At 39.5% G+C, this 20,466-nt stretch overlaps 1 protein-coding gene across 9 annotated transcripts in view; it reads right to left on the reverse strand.

The window, feature by feature from the left end:
- Positions 1-20,466, reverse strand: part of FGGY (FGGY carbohydrate kinase domain containing) — a 472,286-nt gene that overhangs the window by 188,570 nt on the left and 263,250 nt on the right. For all 9 annotated transcript variants that reach the window (XM_037827092.1, XM_037827091.1, XM_037827085.1 and 6 more), the window contains one exon: positions 355-458. In XM_037827092.1, coding sequence (XP_037683020.1) covers positions 355-458 — 104 coding nt within the window. The remainder of the gene's footprint in view (positions 1-354; positions 459-20,466) is intronic.

Consider the following 20,466-nt stretch of genomic DNA (forward strand, 5'->3'; position numbering starts at 1 on the left):
ATTTATATTGATTGAGAGAGAACTCAGTGGCCAAGGAAAACAGACACCGCTTTGCAAAGAAGATTCAGCTACCATTAGGGACAGATAAGTCCTGGGGAAGCAAGGCTCTGACATCTGTGGATCCAATTTCGCCTTCAAACTCAACCCTTTTCATACTTGTTAGGAATTTAGCCCCTGGGAAAAGATCTGACTATTGGAGGGAGGTCTGGGTTTCTAGCTAGACAAAGCACAAGGGGGCAGAATGGGAAAAGAGGGAAGGAGCTGAGAGGGTGAAGGAGAAAGTAGCTCAGGATCTCTTCCAAGGCAGCCCTGCACTGTGTGTGGTGGCCCAGCCTTTGTGCCCGGCAGACTCACCCCCATGTGACAAGAAGATGTTCCACAGATGATAGCCAGCCGTGACGTCACTGGCTGTCCCTCGCAGGGTAGGCCGTGCCCCCTCACATCTGCTCCAATCACTCCTGTGAGAAGGCAAAACAGAGCAAAATTCTCTTTTTAAAAAAAGAAGGAATAAAGCTAAACACAAGCATAAAACACTCAACAACAATAACAACTAAAAAGCCAAACAATCTGGTGAATAAGTTCCATGTGTAGGCCAGGCTCAAACAGAAACCAAAAGAGCACACTTGCATGCCATGGGAAAACTAGGAAAGTTACTCTGTTTTTGCTTTACTCTTGCCATTGTAAAGCATCCAATGATATATAATAATATAAATTGGAATCATAATAATAAAAGCAGAACCTATCAGTTATTTTGTGCTTACTAAACACCAGGTGCTACGCCAAATATTTACATATGTCTCATTTTATAATAACCCTGGTAAGTAGGTATTATTAATGCCATGGACATCAGTGGAAAAACTAAGATATGTGGAGGTTGAGTGACTTATCCAAGGTCACACCACTGGTAGGGAGCAGAGCTGAGCCTTGGACTCAGATGTCTCCAACTTTTGCATATGATACTATAAGCCTTGAGGTTATTCCCCGGCTCTCATTCACAGGCAAAGATGATCTTCTAACTAAATTGTAACATGGCTACTTTTGAAATATCCATTGCACCAAAGACCAATTCTCAAAACAATGGAATTTTTACTCTCAAAGGCAAATGAAGTTTTTGATAATGGAAACTTTTTGGCATTTCTAGATCACTATTCTTACTACAATTTATCGCAGAACTGTAAATGTAAAGGAGAGGGTGACTGACAGTGAGTTTCTGTCAAAAGAATGCCAGATAGTAGAGAGTTTCCTATAAATGGTCTAAACTCAGTCTTCTTTTCCACAGATTGTATTCTTTGCTGGGAAAGTTAAGTTACAAATGTGACAAGAAAGCTAGAAAAACTGCTTGATTCAAAGAGCCAACAAGCATCCTCTCTAAACAAAAATACATACTGGGACTGATGTGGGAGCCAAAAATATGCAAATATGAACAACTATAACACAAGCAAGAAGTGTAAAGCAGTCGAGGCAGAGCACAGAGACTGGGCTGTAGAGATATCAGCTCCATCCAACGCCATTCTTGCTCTCAATCCCCAATACTCAAGGCTCTTTGCACTTGCTGTTTCCTCTGCCTGAGATACCATTCCCCTAACTCTTTGCCAGGCTAACTCCTATCTATTCCTAACTCAAATGCTGCCTCCTCCGATGATCCTCTAGGAAAGACTGAGCCTCCCTGTTAAAAGTTTTCTTGTACCCTTGGGCTTCCCTAGCATACAAAACTGGTAATTTTAAAATGTCTGGTAATTTTTAAAAGCCTGCCTCCCTCTCTACAATAAAAGCTGTGAGGAGCCGACACTGCATTACCAAGGTGCTTGGCAGTCCAGTACCTACCACAGTTGCTAGCACAAGGCAGGGAGTGAAGTAATGGGATACTTAGGGATGCAATAATAAGGAAGACAAATCCCTGTCCTCGAGGATCTCTCAGTTTGGTTGGAAGGAAAGAGAGCACTAACCGGACATTTCAATGCAGGGGATCAGTATACAATAAGGAGCCACGGGGGCAGCTAACCCACCCATAGGGGCTCAATAAAAGTTTCCCAAGGGGGGGGGGGGGTTGTGTGCTATGCTGAGTTCTGAAGGAGTTAGCCAGGAGAAAGGTGGAGTGGGGTGTCTTTGGAGGAGTTAGCCAGGAGAAAGGTGGAGTGGGGTGTCTCCTTAGACTTTGAAGGCTTTGGCTGCTCTGCAAGCAGTTCTCTTACACTCTTGCCCCTCAATCAGATGACTGCTTCAACAGCTTTCTAGGTTTTTCCAATCTTTTCCCAAATTCTTTCTCCTCAGGCAGAGCAAGTTGTGAACCTCTGCTATTGTACAGAGGCCCAGCAGCAGGGGGAAGTAAGGCTCTTTCACATTTTCTGTAGTTGGTTATCAAGTAGTCAGAGCTTAGCAATCAGACAATTGAGCCCTAGGCCTATTTGCTTTCAGAACAAGTCCTCTGCTCTGCTCTGTATTGCAGGGGCTGCTCCTTCAAACTGTGATTCCAAGACTCCAAGTGAGCCAAGGATGGTCCTGCCAGGAGATCTGCGGGCTGAAGAAAGAGGGAACCCAGAGTATGTCTACTTCGCTTCCCCTATCTCGGGCAGCATCTGAGCAGTGGCTGCATCTCCTCCATGACTTCAGCTTTGCTGATGGGGCCACCCTGGGGCTGGTGGGTGCCCCTGGGCTCTGGTAGCTCCATCTCCTTTCTTTGTCCCTCCAGCCTGGGGGTGGGAGCAGCTTCAGTTTTGCTAATCTCTGGCTTGCTTCCATGTTCCTCAAGTGTGGCCATTACTCTTCCATCACCTGGGTCAGTATTTCTACGGATTAAATTCCTTCTTCTTCTTCTTCTTTTTTTTTTTTTTCCTTACTATCTAGAGGTAATTATGTTTTTCTGGGTAGACCCTGAATGATTCAGTTCCTTATCCAGAGCACAAAAGGTTTCTGGACAGGAAGAAACCTTAGATATGAGTTAATTTTAATCTTCTGACAATGTAAATGAGAAAACTGAGGTCAAGAGAGAGGATGTGACCTCCCACAGTTAGTTGAGGGCAGAAGGGGAAGTAGAGGCAGGGGCTCCTGTCTTCCTCATTTTCATGTATCCCACGTCAAAATGTTTTGATTCGGAATTTCACTTAGTTCTCAAAATAAGTGTCATAAGGGGCAAGTCCAGACCACAGGCAAATTAACAGGCCTCTCTGAATGGTGGGATGGTGGACTGTTTTCCATTTTGTGCCTTTAATATTTAAAGAAGTAATAATAGCTAATACTAATTGAATTCTTATTGCATACTTTCTCTTTCTATAAATGTTTCATTTTATTCTCCCAACAACCTTATGTGATTGGTAATATTACCATATTCATTTTCAGAGGAGGAAACTGAAGCTTAGAAATGAGAACTAACTTGACACAGGTCACAGAGTTAACAAGCAAGAAACAGATTTAGGATTCATGTGCAGGCCATCTGATTCCAAAGTCCTGCTTCCTAACTACAGACATACCCTGCAAATATTGTGGGTTTGGTTCCAGACCACCACAATAAAGCAAATATCGCAATAAAATGGTCATACAAATTTTCTTGTTTCCCAGTGCATTTAAAGTTGTTTATATTATACTGCAGTTTATTAAATGTGTGATAGCATTATGTTTAAAAAATAATGTACATACCTTAATTTAAAAAATACTTTATTCCTAAAAAATGCTAACCATCATCTGAGCCTTCAGCTCAGATGCAGAAGTAGACACACTCTGGCTTCCCTCTTTCTTCAACCTTGCTGGTTGAGGGGCTTGCCTCAAAGTTGATGGCTGCTGACTGATCAGGGGGTACCTGATTAAGGTTGGAGAGACTATGAAAACTTCTTAAAATAAGACAACAATGACATTTTTTTCTTTGATTGACTCTTCGTTTCACAAAAGATTTCTTTGTAGTGTGCAATGCTGTTTGATAGCATTTTACTCACAGAAGAATTTCTTTCAAAATTGGAGTCAATCCTCTCAAACCCTGCCACTGCTTTATCAACTAAGTTTACACGATACTCTAAATCCTCTGTTGTCATTTCAACAATGTTCACATCATCTTCACCAGGACTAGAGTCCATCTCAAGAAACCACTTTCTCTGCTCTCTATAAGAGGCAACTCCTCATCCATTAAAGTTTTATCACGTGATTGCAGCAATTCAGTCATATCTTCAGGCTCCACTTCTAATTCTAGTTCTCTTATTATTTCTCCCATATCTGCAGTGACTTCCATCACTGAAGTCTTGAACCCCTCAAAGTCATCCATGAGGGTTGGAATCAACTTCTTCCAAACTCCTACTAGTGTTGCTATTTGGACCTCCTCCCATGAATCACAAATGCTCTTAATGGTCTAGAATGGTTAATCCTTTCCAGAAGGTTTTTAATTTGCATTGCTCAGATCCATCAGATGAATCACTATCTATGGCAGCTGTAGCCTGAGGAAATTTATTTCTTAAATAATAAGACTTGGAAGTTGAAATGACTCCTTGATCAATGGGCTGCAAAATGCATGCTGTGTTAGCAGGCATGAAAACATGACCAGGGATATTGTCAACGAAAGGAACCTTTTTTCTGAGCAGTAGGTCTCAACAGCGGGCTTAAAGTATTCAGTAAACCATGTTGCATACAGATGTACTATCATTCAGGCTTTTTTGTTCCTTATCAGGAGCACAGGCAGAAGAGATTTTGCATAATTCTTAAGGGCCCTAGGATTTTTGGAATGGTCAATGAGCACTGGCTTCAACTTCAAGTTACCAGCTGCATTGGCCTTAACAAGAGAGTCAGCCTGTTCTCTGAAGCTTTGAAGCCAGGCATTGACTTCTCCTCTTTATCTAAGAAAGTCCTAGATGGCATCTTCTTTCAATAGATGGGTATTTTGTCTACACTGAAATTCTGTTGTTTAGTGTAGCCACCTTCATCAATTACCTTAAGTCTTCTGGATAACCTGCAGCAGCTTCTCTGTCAGCACTTACTGCTTCACCTTGCACTTTTAAGTTATGGAGATAGCTTCTTTCCTTGAACTTCATGAACTAACCTCTGCTAGCTTCCAACTTTTCTTCTATAGCTTCCTCACCTCTCTCAGCCTTCAAAGAATTGAAGAGAATTAGGGCCTTGCTCTGGATTAGGCTTTGGTTTCAGGGAATGTTGTGGCTGGTTTGATCTTCTAACAAGCAATAATGCTGTTTTGCTTTCTCATCATTCATGTGTTCACTGGAGTAGCGCATTTAATTTCCTTCAAGACCTTTCCTTTGCATTCACAACTTGGGTAACTGTTTGGCCCAAGAGTCCTAGCTTTTGCCCTATCGCGACTTTAAACATGCCTTCCTCACTAGGCTTAATCATTTCTAGCTCTTAATCTAAAGTGAGAGACCTAGGACTTTTCCTTACACTTGAACACTTAGAAGCCATTGTTATAGTTATTAATTGATCTAATTCTAATGCTGTCATGTCTCAGGGAATAAGGAGGCCTGAAAAGAGAGAGACGGGAGTGGGGGGTGGGGTGAGGAGGGCAGGTTGCTCCAGTAATCTTAACACATACAACATTTATCAGTTAAGTTCGCTATCTTATATGGGCACAGTTCATGGAACCCCAAAACATTTACAAAAGTAACATCAAAGATCACTGATCACAGATCATCTTAACAGATATAATAATAATGAAAAAGTTTGAAATATTGTATTACCAAAATGTGACAGACACACAAAGTGAGCACATGGTGTTGGAAAACTAGTGCCAACAGACTTGTCTGATGCAGGGTTGACACAAAACTTCAATTTGAAAAGTGCCAAGTGCAATAAAATGAAACAATAAAACGAGGTATGACGGTATGAAGACATACTTTTTTTTCAAGATAAAAACCCAATAACAAGGTGATCACTACTTGTGTTTTACTTATCTATACATCTCAGAATATGGGGGATTTATTGATCCTGAGATCCTTGACAGAAAAGGGGTTGGCCAATGCTGGTCCACAGTGTTACAGATAAGTTCAAGGAGTTCCTGATTATGATGCACATTTTTTGGTTCCATGAACAAATACAGCAAAGGGCCAGTCAATCTTGAAAAGGGGTTAAAAGTGGGGAAAAAAGAAATCTGTGGGAAATATTTCTGTTTCTTTTCTTGTTAGCAGATTCATCATTGATATACCTAGGCTTAAAATCTGAGAAACAGAGTGTTATAATGAGGAAATGGAATTTGGAGACAGAAAGACCTGCTATACAAGTTAGAAAATCTGAGTTTGAACCCAATTCTGCCAAAAAACAGGTGAAGTTCTGACCTTGTTCCCTCATCTCGATGAGAAAAATGGACTAAATGATTGTAAACATTAGTTCTTTCGTAGTCATTCTCAATATATGGTATGTACAGCACTGCTTCTAAAATACCAGGTGAAGTGGCTCCTTGCCTGGAAACCTGAGGGCAGAGAAAGTCCCTGCCAAGATCCTACATTCTCATTGAGGAACCTCAAACAACCACAGGCCAGGCTTATGAAGCACTGGTAGGAGGCAGAACTTGCCCAATTGCCCCTCAAGATGGGTTCTCTACAGTCTGCCCATACTTGGCCTAATGCCCAACACTGATTCAATAGCTGCATGTGGCTTCTGTGAGATCATATGAGTCTAAAAGATGACACCTTTGAGGGGCTCTCTTCAAGAAAGGAAGCTCAAAGACAATGAGAGAAAGCAACCAATAACAGGAGATTTCTCCTTTCTGTATAAACACACTTTGTAGCCCACAGAAGAATCATGAGCTGCATCAGAAAACAATACACAAGATGAGATTTTGACAAGTGTAACCCTCATACCCTTCACATTACTGTCCAAGAGTCAGTTTACTATGTATTCTCCGAAAATTTAAGGGGCAAAATTAGCAGCTGAAGAAATAGATGCAAAGAAAAAAAGTGACCTATTCAACTGTTTTCCCTGAACCTTGTGCACAATGCACAGCTAATAGTAGTTGCTTAATCAATCTTTGTTGAATGAATAAATAGTAGAATAACAAACTTACTGAGTGAATGAGTCAATTCAGGGCCTATTCTTCAATGACTCCCACCTCTCAACATACACAAGAATATAGTTCATATCAAGGAATACGTTTGATAACAGAATTAAAAAGGAAAATATTCAAACTTCAGGAACAGCTCTCATTGACCCATATGTGCTGCAGCCCTTCTTCCCTCTCATTTGTCCAATTTATGAATCTTAGTTTTTCCATCCAAACTTTTATTGAGTACCTACTACATTTATATAAAAGAAAAAAAGAGACTTTGCAAATGTTATGATTAAGAGTAGGTTATCCTGTAATTTATCAAGCCACAGCTGCTTTGAAAATGTTAAAGGGTTATACAGAAGGAAAACACCCCAAGTTCTAGCATTTGTGTTATAATTATCTCCCATTTTAGAGCTTTATAAAGTACTTTATAGCTGGCAAAGCATCCTAAAGTACCATACCTTTCATTTAGCCTTTAGCAATGAGATGTACATTTTATTTCCAGTTCACAGATGAGGAAACTAAATTTCAGAGAGGTGAAGTAAGTTAATACTGCTCATTTAGTTACTTAGAGGCAAAGGTAGGGCTCAAACTAGGATTTTCAATCTCCTAGTATGACGTTTTCCCCCTACGGTTAAAAAACAAAACAAAACAAAAAGGTCTGCTATGAATGTGTGGCATCTTGAAAAGGACTTTCTTGAACTAACAATCTCAGATACCTTCTTGGAAGGAAAATTAAAAAAGGAATAAAAGGATTTTGAACATCACTTAAGGCTGTATCAACTTCTGGCTTTTGATTCAGCCTTTTAGATAAGTGAACTCACTGATAAATTCCATCCCATGCACTATTGACTAAGCTGACTGAGCGGTCTACAGACTCCCTAGGCAGGAGGCTCTCTGGACACCACCAGCCTTGTGTAGGTAAAGCCTGTGCCAACTGTAAGCTCCTGGAGAGGTAAGAATCACATCAAAGAAATCACCACTGCAGAGGACCCAACACTAGGCTACATGCAAGCAGACACTGAACTCTATTCCTTTGACTAGTGTTATGTTATATATAATATAATTAAGATCATAACATAATATAATACATTAGGTTGGCTATATAACATAGTGCTTAAAAACTCATCATGTGACCTTTGTCATTTCTTATCTTCTCTACGCTTGTTTCCACATCAGTACTATCTGAAAACTAATGGTATCTTCCTCATAGGACTGTCATAAGGATTAGATGTGTTAACATATATAAAGTGCTTAGTTCAGCAAAACAGAACTTTCTGCGATAATGTTCTCTATCTGCACTGTTCAATACAGCAGCCAACAGCTACATGTGGCAAATGGGCACTTGAAATGTAGCTAGTGAAACTGAGGAAATGAATTTTCTATTTTGTTCTGTTTTAATTAATTAAAATAAAAATGTAAAAAGCAATATGTGTCTAGTGGCTACTGTATTGCACAATGCAGGTTAGAACATGCCTGGCACTCCAAGAGAATTTGCTGTTCATATTGTTTTCATTGTTATTATTATTAATATGCTTTATCTGTAACTTCAGACTTAGGCTTGAGTCCTACTTACCTGCCCTTGAGCAAATAACTTAATCTCTTAGAACCTTAATTTTCCATACCTGAAGAATTTCAATAACAACATTTACCTTACAAAGGCATTGTGGAGATTGAGATCTATGCAGAACATGTGAGTACTCAAGAAATAGGAGGCATTATGTCCAGAGGTGCCTAGCACAAGCAATGCTCCATGCAGAATCTGTTCTACTTGCAATTCCTGAATGTGCTTTGCTCATCCGTGCCACTGAGTACCTGTCATGCTCTTCCCCCTGCATGGAACACCCTTTCCATCAATATGCCCCATGTCCCGAAAATCTAACCAGAGGAAACAGAATCCATTTTGAAGACTCTTCTCTAGCATCAAAAACCTTTTCCGATTTGTATGTAAAAGTAAAAAAATAACAAAAATTAAAAACATGTTAAAAATTAAAAATAATTAAAAAAAAAAAGCCTTTCTTTACCATGTCTTCCCCCATTCCAACAGACGGCACAGCCAGGCAGAACTGACCAAGCCTCCCTCCTTTTTATTCCACCCCTGACACTGTACAGATTCCATCACTGTACTTGTGATTTATCTGTTTGCATGGCTATCTGCCTCCACCAGACTGTGAGCAAACTGAGGGCAGAGCAGATCCTAAACATGCAGTGGCTCATTAATTTTTGTTATTTGATGAATGAATGAATGAATAAAGCACAAGATATACATTAGTAAAAGCATAAGGCATTTTCTAGATAAAGGTAGCATATATAATCATGGACAAATATTCTGTTTCTTAAACTTGAATAAAGGTGAAAGATACTGAAGAATTGTAAGTGACAACTCAAGGATAATAGTAAAATTATTACTGGAGCCTTGCAACACATCTTGTTTAAACTTGAAACCAGTGATAAAGAGTAAAGGTCATAAGATCCTTATGATTACTGAGAGATTGCTTTGTATCTGACATTTTGAAAATATTATATTCAATTCTCCTAACAATCTTGGGAGGTAGTTATTCCCACACTGTTTTACAAATAGAGAAAATGAGACTAATGTATTTCAAGTAACTTGCCCAAGTTCCCTCAGGAGAGGGAGACTGTTAAACACAGATCTATATAACTCTAAACCCACGATCATTCCACCATTCTACACTGTGTCACAGAGCCTAGAGAAACAAATTCCTTTCTTTACAGCTACTTACAAAAATTCTAAGTATTCATAGACAGCAGCTACACAGCTGAATTCAGATCTCTTTTAGGATTTATTGTTATAATGCCACTAAAGCAAGCCCAAAGGGTTAACCTTATGCCTAACAAATGAAGGGGAGGCAAACACCTGAAAAGATTTCTGTGATCCTAGTATGTGATGAAGCATGCCCTTGGCTTTGTCATTTTGAAAAATCCTATGTGATAAGTCTATAAAGAAATCTGACACACCCTGCCACTACCAATTCCCAATATCCACAGAGCCTGAACGATCACAGGGAATCTGTCTAAATGAAATGTGGGCAGTCATATACTAGATATTTGAACTAGCTGGGGCATAATGGGTAAGATGGTATTAGACTGCCTGGTTTCGAGTCTGGTAAGTTGGCCAAATTATTTAACTTTCCTATGCCTCGGTTTCCCAATCCATAATTTTAGAATGATGCCAGTATGCAGCTAACAGCGCTGTGGTGACGATTAAATGCCTGGAACATAGTTTACTCAATATACTTTCACTATTACTGCTGTTATTATTGACAATTCAGTCTTCCGTGTCGATAGCAGGGCTTGGCATGACAGCTCGTGCACTTGCTTTCAGAATGGCATGTGCTTTGCCAGGGTTATCTGGATTTACTTAAATTGAGTGGAACATTTGTTATCTGTCCTTGAGTATATAACTGATGACAGAATAAGGGGGGTGGTTAGGGGAAGAAGAAAAATGAGGTACCAGGTAGTAGAAAAAAAATCCAGGGTAAGATTTTAAACATTGTTGAGAACAAACCAAAGCTGTTTATATCCCTGAAAACCACAATAACATACAGCATCACTCATACGGCAATGCAACTTGCAATAAGATTTGTCATTTCTGTCTAAATACCATACTCTTCCAGGACTTGCACTAATCAGGAATCAAGACAACCTCATTCATAAATTTATAAATTGGGTGGGCCATAGAACAAAGAATAGACCCTCAGATAACTGGGTCTCATTCCTCTGCTTCTCCTTTCTACCTAGAGAGATCAAATCTCAAAGGTAGGCTAATATGTAATAATAGCTTGGAAATCTGAAACTTAGAGAACACTAGCAAAATCCACAGTAAAGACAAAGCAAAAACTTGACTTCAGGAATTCCTTTCTTCCTAACCTCAACACCAGCCTCTAGATTACTTGGACATTCTCATCTATGACCTCACAAAAGACAATTTTTCACTCAAAGGCATTAGACATGGTAAAAAGCCAGGTTGAAATCCAATCCAAACAGTCAAATTCACTCAAAAAACTATTTACTTACTAAAATTAAGCAAATAAAATTAAGAGAACTGGCCAAAGCTCCACAATTTATCTTATGGAATAAATCCTAAACAGATCTGAAACTATGACTCTAAACCACACAGTTGCCTTCTGATATTTTATAAATTAATTAATTGATTAACTCAATACTATTGATCCCCAATCAGCAGCCAGAAATCTAAAGATGAAAGTTGCGTCCTTTTATTATAGAAGTTCTCAGTCTAGTAGGGGAAGAAAGATACATAGATAAATATTTACAAAACAGTATACAACAACCAGCAACAGTGATATGAGTAAGTCCTCGGAAGTATGCAGCCTCAGCTCCTGAACTAGCTTGGATGGTCAGAGAGGGCCCCCAGGAAAAGGTGAGGTAAGACTAAGGTCAGTTGTGGGAGGGGAGGGGGGTCAGGAAGACCTTGGATGGGAGAACAAAGACCCAAGAGAAAAGTGGCCAGATGATGCAAGGTTGCTGGGCTACACAGTCTGAAGCAGAAGAAATCTCATATTCTGAAGAACTTGGTTGGAGTAAAGCTCTAGGTTTGAAGTCAGACACTGGGATCACATTTGATCCCAGTGTTACCAAAAGGTTGCTGTGCACCCTCTGATAGCAAACTCTTCTCTCCCATCCTCAGTTTCTCAATTGTGTGATGGGAATAAGGACATCTATTTTGCAGGGTCATTATTCCCAGTTTTAGCACTGCCAGTCCCGTGTCCCATCACCTTCATCTAGTTCCTTGGTCCTGGGAAAGCCCACATGGTTGGTCATTCTATACATAAAGCAAGTAGTGCCTGGGATATCGTAACTGTAAATATTTGTCAGTGTCCAATTTCTTTTGGGAGAATGCAGGGCTTGATTGCCTTCAGCAATCTTTCCTTGATAGCTGGCAAGTGGACTCTTAGATAAAATTATCTGAAGGGCTCCTGAAGGTGAAGGAAGGAGCTAGAGTCCAGATGGTCTCCTCAAAAGCATAGGGCAGACCAGTGTGAGGTGCTTCTGGAAAACACCAGGAGGGGACAGGAAGTGCTTGAGACGCTTTTGGAGATGTGAGCCAAGGGAACAGACCTGAAACTTCAGGGTAAAAGATCTATTAATTAGCAGGCTAGCTCTCCTCTCTTACCAGCCTCTGATACCAAGCTCAGCACCTCCTCCCTTGGTATAAGTTTCGGTTCCATCAAAACTTCCTGAGGTTTTGTTGGGGTTAGTTGAACATTGACAGATTCTTCAAAGCTTGGAATTCACTCTGAGAGCCAAAATCAGGCCAAGTTTCTATGAGGCTAAGATTTCCCCTGGGGAGGGGCACAGGGCTCCAACACACCTAGACAGATTAACCTAACCTTGCTCCAAGCTTCAGACAATAGGAGACAAAAAAGAAAAATGGATCCTGAAGCTGGGCCCTGATTCTACTCTCCTCCTCATAATGGAGGGTGGGGAGTGTAAGCAGACTCCTACCACCAGATAAGAGTCAGGCCAGACTGCTCAGAGAATTAAGTGATAGGCAGAGTCCTGGAGGGAAATACACACACACAAAACCAGAAACTTAAGCAGGATAAAGAGCCCAGGGTTGAAACACAATGAATGACATGTGGCTAAAATAGTTTCAAAGTGAACAAAGGCTTAGGTAAATAAACAGTATGGAAGACGAGAGCAAAAACAAATTACAGAAAACCTCATGAGAAATACGCTGACATTTTTCAAAACTGCAATTGAAACTAAATCTCTACTTCAGCATAGGTCAAGATTCAGACCTCCCTGTCCACCCATGCACCTGTTCTTGATGCCCACCTTCTCGGGCTGGCACCCGTGGCCAGGCTTTGCTCTCCAGCTCTCCTAGACTCCCCGGGGTCAAGGGTGGGGGCTAGAAAGGGCACTGGCTTTGAAGGCAGACACTTCGAAACACCACCACTTATCTGCTGCATGAGTGCTGGCAAGTGAGACAGTTCTTGAGCCTCTAATACCTCATCTGGAAAAGGGAAATGATGATTTAAAAGTAAAAGCATGAAACTAAAAGTAAAATCTTGCTTTGAGAGAAAAGTGCTAGCACATGGTAGGCTCTGAAAAAGTGTCTCTCTCCTCCATTCAGTATGAGTTGAACTGAATTGAATTCAATAAACATTGATTAAGTAAAACAATGTCTAGCACTGTGCATTTCAGGGGAAATAATAATTGAAAAAAATGTACTACTGTCCTCAAAGAACTTACAATTTCCCAAGGAGCCAAGGACACTGATACACAGATGGATAACAGCTGCGACAGAAACAGACAACTTTATTTTTTCATTTTTTCATTTTATTGTGATCTTGGGTCAACTATTGTGGGAGAAACTTTATTTTTTTATTTTTTCATTTTATTTTTTTAAAATTTATTGAGGTGAAATTTGTATAACATAAAATTACCTGTTTTAAAGTGAACAATTAAACTGGCATTTAGTATATTTAAAATGTTGTGCAACTATCCCCTTGATCTAGTTCCCAAACATTTCCTTCACTCCAAAAGAAAACCCTATACCCATTCAGCAGTTCCTCCTCACTTTCCTCTTTTCTAGCCCCTGGTAACAACTGATAATTGTTTAGTCTCTATGGATTTGCCTATTCTGGATATTTCATACAAATGGAATTATACAATAGGTGGCCTTTTGCGTCTGGATTCTTTCACCTGGCACAATGTATGTGAGGTTCGTCCAAGTTGTAGCATGTATCAGTACTTCATTCCCTTTTATAGCTGAGTACTATTCCATTGCATGTATATACCACAATTTGTTTATCTATTCATCCACTGATGGACATTTGGGCTGTTTCCACCTTTTGACTACTGTGAACAGTGCTGCTATGAACATGTATGTGCCTGTACATGTATTTGTTTGAGTACCTGTTTTCAATTCTTTTGAGTATATACCCAGGAGTGGAATTGCTGGGTCATATGGAAATTTTTGTTGAAAACGTCTTTATTGAGGCCCTCTTTCCTCTTTGACCTTATGATTAGAACTCTCCCAGTCCTGCAGCAGCTTACTTCAAAAGCCTCTTGTCTCTTTTTTCTATCATTGTCATCACAGTACTGTACATCATATTGTATAGTACTTATTTGTGCCACACGCTGCTCTAAATGCTTTACATAAATTAACTTTTCACAACTACTATTATTATCCTTATTTTGCAGATGAAAAACTGAGACTCAAAGAGGTTAACAGTTGACCCAAGATCACATAACATAGAGAGTATGATGGCAGTGGAATGTGAACCCAGGCACTCTGGCTCCAGAAATCATGCTTTTTTCCAATGCTTTTTTCCAACCATTACGCTATATATTTATATTATTTTTTACCCTTCCTGTTCTCTCTTTCCTTCCAAATTGTGCATTTCAAAGGGAAGCATTTTTAAATGATTTTTAAAATAGCTCTCAATCGGCCATCTCAAAGCACCTCTAGACAAACACAGAGTGTGTCCAAGTCAGTCCTGTTTGCTGTGAACTTTTTGTAGAGATCACTCCCCAGGCCTCCTTCGGCATGGGCCAAAGGTGGCAATTAGATGAGATCCAACGTACATAATTTTTAATCCTTCCTTCCTTTTTCATCCCCACTAGAACTTCCTTGGTTCTTGCCTTCAACATTTCTTACGCCAGTGCTCTCTTCTCCTGACCCATTAACCTTAATACCTCCCAAGTCTCTGCTTAAAAGGTATTACCCTAAGGAAAGAAATCCGAACTCTTTAGAATGTCATTCAAGTCACTCAAAAACTTGGTTCCCATGTATATATCCCACACTTCCATTTCAACATGCACACATTGTACCACAAATATACTGAAATACTCAATATTATATGACCCAAACAGACACCCTTGTCCTTCTGGACCTTAGCAAATGGGTCTCTCTGCCATCCTCTCTCCTTCCCACTCTCCTCCTTGACTGCCCCTACCCATACTGTCCATCTGATAAATCCCTGTATTTCTCTCCAGTTCATCTTTCAAGTGTCAAATCGGTATCACTTTTGGGGGGAAAATCTTCCTGATCCACTCAGGCAAAATTAGTTTGGATTCCCCATAGTATCCTGTACCTGCTTTTATCAGAGCAATTACCATACCACATTACAACAGCTCACATGCCTTTTTCTCAAACTAGAGGGTAGGAATTTACCTATGTTCTTAGAAGTTAGGAACTTAATGTACATTCACATTTATATCTCTAGAATCTGGCACCATATCTGGCGCTTGGTGAGAATATGTTGGTTAAGGGCAGAAGAAAGGAACAGTTTTCATAACTAGCTATTACTACTTATTGAAAAATTTGCCACGTTTTACCTATAACTCTAAGTCCAGAATGCTGGGTGATAGGCTGAGAATAGGCCCTGAGTTTTCCTTTAGTGCATGGATTCTGTGATAGGTATTTTCTCAGCTCTTAGAGGTCTTTTGTTTTTGTTTAGTTAACTTCATAGCTCTGTTCTAAATGGCTGAGTTCACTAGATATTTCCAGTAAAGACAGTGGATTTTAATGAATGCCTGGCTTAAAAACTGGAGGTATAACTCTGAACCTCCTTGAAGTTAGCAACTTATCTACTATCTTCCACCAAATATGAGAAGACATATTTAAAATGAACAAAGAAGAGATATTGTGATACATTTAATTTGGTAATAGCCAAAGGGAAAAATACAAAAAACATTCAAAATTTTAAACAACTTTTGCCTAAACAATGGATTTTACAAATTGCCAAATTCCCTGTTTTCCTTTCAAGCCCCACTGCACTACCCTATTTCAGGCTATCCTTTCTCCTCCAGTCTCTCATCTCTCCAACCTATTATGTATAAAATTATGTAAGTCCAGCTTAAAGTGTCCCCTACCTGGGGACACAGAGAGGAGGAATAGACCTTCAGTATGGTACTCAAGGCCTTCCTTTCTGTCCTCATTTATTTGATCTTTACAGCCTCATCTTCCAGGAATCCAGTTTGCTAATGCTGCCCTTTTGCAAAGCACCAGAAATGGACTGACTCTTATAAAGGGAGTTTATTTGGTTACAAAGTTACAGTCTTCAGGCCATAAAGTGTCCAAGGTAAGGCATCTACATTAGGGCATCTTCACTGGAGAAAGGCCCTTGGCATCGGGAAAACCTCTGTTAGCTGGGAAGGCACGTGGCTGGCGTCTGCTTGCTCCCAGGTTGCGTTTCAAAATGGTGTTCTTCAAAGTGTTGCTCTTGGGGCATTTTGTCCTCTCTCAGCTGTAGCTGCTCTTCAAAATGTCACTCTCAGTTGCTCTGAGGTCCTTCAATCTGTGAATTCCTTTATACAACTCCAGTGATCCAATTAACACTGATCCTGAATGGGCAGGGTAATACCTTCATGGAAATTATCCAATCAAATGTTTCACTCACAGATGATTGAGTCACATCTCCATGGACACACTCAATCAAAGGATTCCAATCTAATCAGCACTAATACATCTGCCCCCACAAGACTGCATCAAAGAACATGGCATTTTCTGAGGGACATAATATATACAAACAGGTACAATAGGAATCATAGTTTCCAGCCAAATTTAAATGCTTACCATTTCCCAAACCCATTTCAGTGTCTAAACTTACATCATTCTCTTCATCCACAATAACCTACCCCTCATTGTTTCCGTGGAAAACACACCTATTATCCCAGGTACAGTACAGTTCAAAGGCTACCCCACCTCCCACTGTGCTGAAGGCCCATGGTAACCATTACTAGTTGTGTGACTTTGAGCAAGCTAATGGATTTGATGTGAAGATAATAAATGCAGAATATCCAACATATTTCTGTCACACTAAGGGCATTCAATGAATACTACTATCTTTTTCCTTCCCTTGCCTTATTTTAACTGAACATAACTTCTCTCTCTTTCTAATTTCTATAGAATTTAGTACTCATGTTATATCTCTAGTTCTTTGTGTCATTGTTTGTCACAGTAACTACTACAATGCTTAGCATATTAATTATGCAAATCCATTCACACATACATATGTCCATTCAGTTACTGAGCTAAGTGCTAGGATCTGAACTACAGAGATGAATATGACCAATCTCCATTGCCCACAAGAAGCTCACAATCGAAGTGGGGAAGAGAGTAGCACAATCGTCTATTCAGGTATTTAAATGTTATTGTCTATGTGTTACGTTAACGATAGAGATAGGTACGAGGGGAAAGAAGTACGAAGCCACGTGCATTAAGCTGGGCAATAATGTTACACCACTTTCAAGGGACAATGTATGAACTACTCTGAAGAGCCACATTATCTGGGTATATTTAATACATTTCACAGAATTGAATTGTGTGGGTTTTTCTTTACAACCTTCAGCTGTGAGAGACCTGGATACAGAATGCATGTGAAGTTTTCACTCATATTACCGATACTGGTGGGAGGTTCCCCCCTCAGGAGTTCACAGTGGTGAGTCACAGGCCAATACACTTTTAACTACAGGCTAAATTTAGCCCAGGAACCTGTAACAATGCAGATCAACAGCCTAACATTCTCTAAATAAACTGTAAGAAACTTAGCTTTTCTTGGATCTGAGCATTTGATTCAAAGACTCTCCATGTTTTCTGTTTCCTGAACATTGTTTTTTTTTAATCATCCCCAGCTATCTCAGTTAACATTGATTTGGGTGGAGCTGTATAACATTAAGAACAAAAGACCTACAGGCAGGAAGACCAAGGTTTTCCTTCCAGTTCCTCCATACTAGCTGCATCAGTCTAGGCAAGTCTTTTTCATATCTTTAAATGAGGGTAGTAAGAATGTGCATAGCCATAGGCTTATTGTCTACATTAACGGAGAAAGTATAAGTAAACACTTAGGTTCCTGTATAGCTCATGGTAAATGTATACTAGATTGAAAGATCTCTTCACTGCTCTGTGCTCTTTTTGCTTTTTATTTTTATTTTCTCCAGCAGTGTATCCCTCTATTTTTTAGATGGCTTTATTCACACACCATACATTCCATCTAAAGTAAACAATCAATGATTCCCTGTATAATCACATAGTTATGCATTCACCCACCACTATCTATATGAGGACAGTTCTATTTCTTCCACAAAGAAAGAGGAAGAGGCAAAAAAAGAAAAAAGAAAAAAAAGGAAAAAAAAAAGGAAAAAATGACAACTAAAAAAGCAACGAAAGAAAAAATAAAATTAAATAAAATACGACGAAAAAGTCAGACACCACCACAAATGCCAAGAATCCCATACCCCTCCCTTATGTCCCCCTCTTATAGACATTTAGCTTTGGTATATTGCCTTTGTTACAAATAATGGAAGCATATTACAATGTTACTGTTAAATATACTCTAGTTTGCCTTGACTGTATTTTTTCCCCAATACCATCCCATTTTTAACACCTTGCAAAATTGACATTCATTTGTTCCCCCTCATGTAAAAACATTCTTATATTTGTACATTTAATTACAATCATTGACCACTCTGGGTTTCACTAAGTTATACCGTCCCAGTCTTTATCTTCTATCATTCCTTCTGGTGTCCTACATGTCCCTAACCTTACTCTTTCAACTATACTCACAGTCATCTTTGTTCAGTGTACTTAAAAATACTGTGCTACCATCACCAAATATTGTGCTATCCATTTCTGGATCTATACAATCAATCATGTTGAACATTCTGTACTTCTTCATCATCAAATGTCTGATCTCTACCCACTAATGTCTGATCTCTACCCACTTTCTATGTCCTGGTATCTTTATTTCTACACTCTTCTCCAAACCTCTCTCTCCTGTCTTTTCTTATCTGTCTGTAGTATTCCCTTCAGTATTTCTTGTAGAGGAGATCTCCTATTCATGAACTCTCACAGTGTCTGTTTATCACCATGTTGATCACTGCTCTGCTTTTGAAACAAAAATTTGAAAGCAGTCACGTGGAACTCTGCGAAAGCAGTATGTTACACAGTTCTGAAAACTAGGTTGAATACAGTTTTCATTGACTTCTATGTGTTTTCCCTGGGCTGAAAAACAACTTTTTTGAAAGCAGTCACGTGGAACGCTGCGAAAGCAGTATGGTGGTGGTGGTGGGAATCCAGTAAACTGGATTTTAAGTAGTTCCTCTGTGATTATGCATATTCAAGTTTGAAAAACACTACAATAAGTGAATAAGGATATAAATCAAATGTGAAAAACCTCTGTAAGTCATTCTAGGTTTAAATTTTAAAAAACTGTTTTATCCACATTGAAAATTCAGTTTACTATGGATAATTGGAAATAATAATTTGGATAAACTATTTTATCATGTTGCTCCTCTATATATTTTCCATTCCCAGCCTCCAGTAAACTATAATTTCTAACTAAAATGGGAACAGAGGGAAGTCATACAGGAACCTGTGTCACTGCCACAAAGGTAAAGATGAGAACATTTTATAGTATGGTCACGGAAATCCTAAAGAATATTCACCAGCTCCAAATACAGTGAACATGAGCAAACATCATTCAATCTCTGTCTGGATTTGAAGTATGGAGAAGTGATCGTGGTGTGGGGAGAGAGGAGCAGAGATAAAATCTCACAAAAGACAGTATTAGGGAGAGGAGTGGGTATAAGGCAGTATAAAGCAGTACTGCCCACCCTCAGACCTGGTGGATGAGAAATAATAATCTTGAAATACAGGAGTTAGAGATGGGGAATACACAGTTTCCTCTCCAGTCAAGAATCTGCAGGTTGGTGAGTATAGTTGCTAAGCACTGGCAGGGTTTGGGTCATCTCTATAGCCCTTGTGCCTAGCAAAATTAATATCTCCTTAATTCCATTTAAGAGAGCTTTTGTACTAAGCTTAAAATGAGATGGTTTACCTTTTTGACTGCTCTAACTATTCTTTTGGATTATCACCCATTGGTAAAAAAAAAAAAATCACAGCTATACCCTCAGAGGCAAATGCTCGATGTAGAACACAACATATATTTTTTAACATCAAAATCAGTGGTGAGCAAATAGCGAAAACCACCTTGAAAAAGAAGAAAAGTTGGAGGACTCACACTTTGCAATCTGAAAACTTATTACAAACGTATAGCAATCAAAACAGCATAGTACTGGCACAAGGGCACACATGAAGATCAATGGAATTGAACTAAGGGTTCACAAATAAACCCTCAGATCTATGGTCAAGTAATTTTGATAAGGGTGTGTGCCGATTTGAATGTATTATGTGTCCCATTATCTTTGATGTAATCTTCTGTGGGCAGACGTATCAGAGTTGATTAGATTGTAATTTGAGTGTTTCCGTGGAGATGCACCCCACCCAACTGTGGGTGATGATTCTGACTGGATAATTTCCAGAGGTGTCACCCCACCCATTCAGGGTGGGTCTAAATTAAATCACTGGAGCCATATAAATGAGCTGACAAACAGAAGGAACTCAGTGCAGCTGAGAGTGACATTTTGAAGAGGAGCTACAGCCAAAAGGGACACTTTGAAGAATGCATTGGAACTGAAAGGAGCTTCAGCTTACAGAGACATTT

The sequence above is a fragment of the Choloepus didactylus genome, chromosome 2 (assembly GCF_015220235.1).
Source record: "Choloepus didactylus isolate mChoDid1 chromosome 2, mChoDid1.pri, whole genome shotgun sequence".
In the NCBI taxonomy this organism is placed as follows: Eukaryota; Metazoa; Chordata; class Mammalia; order Pilosa; family Megalonychidae; genus Choloepus; species Choloepus didactylus.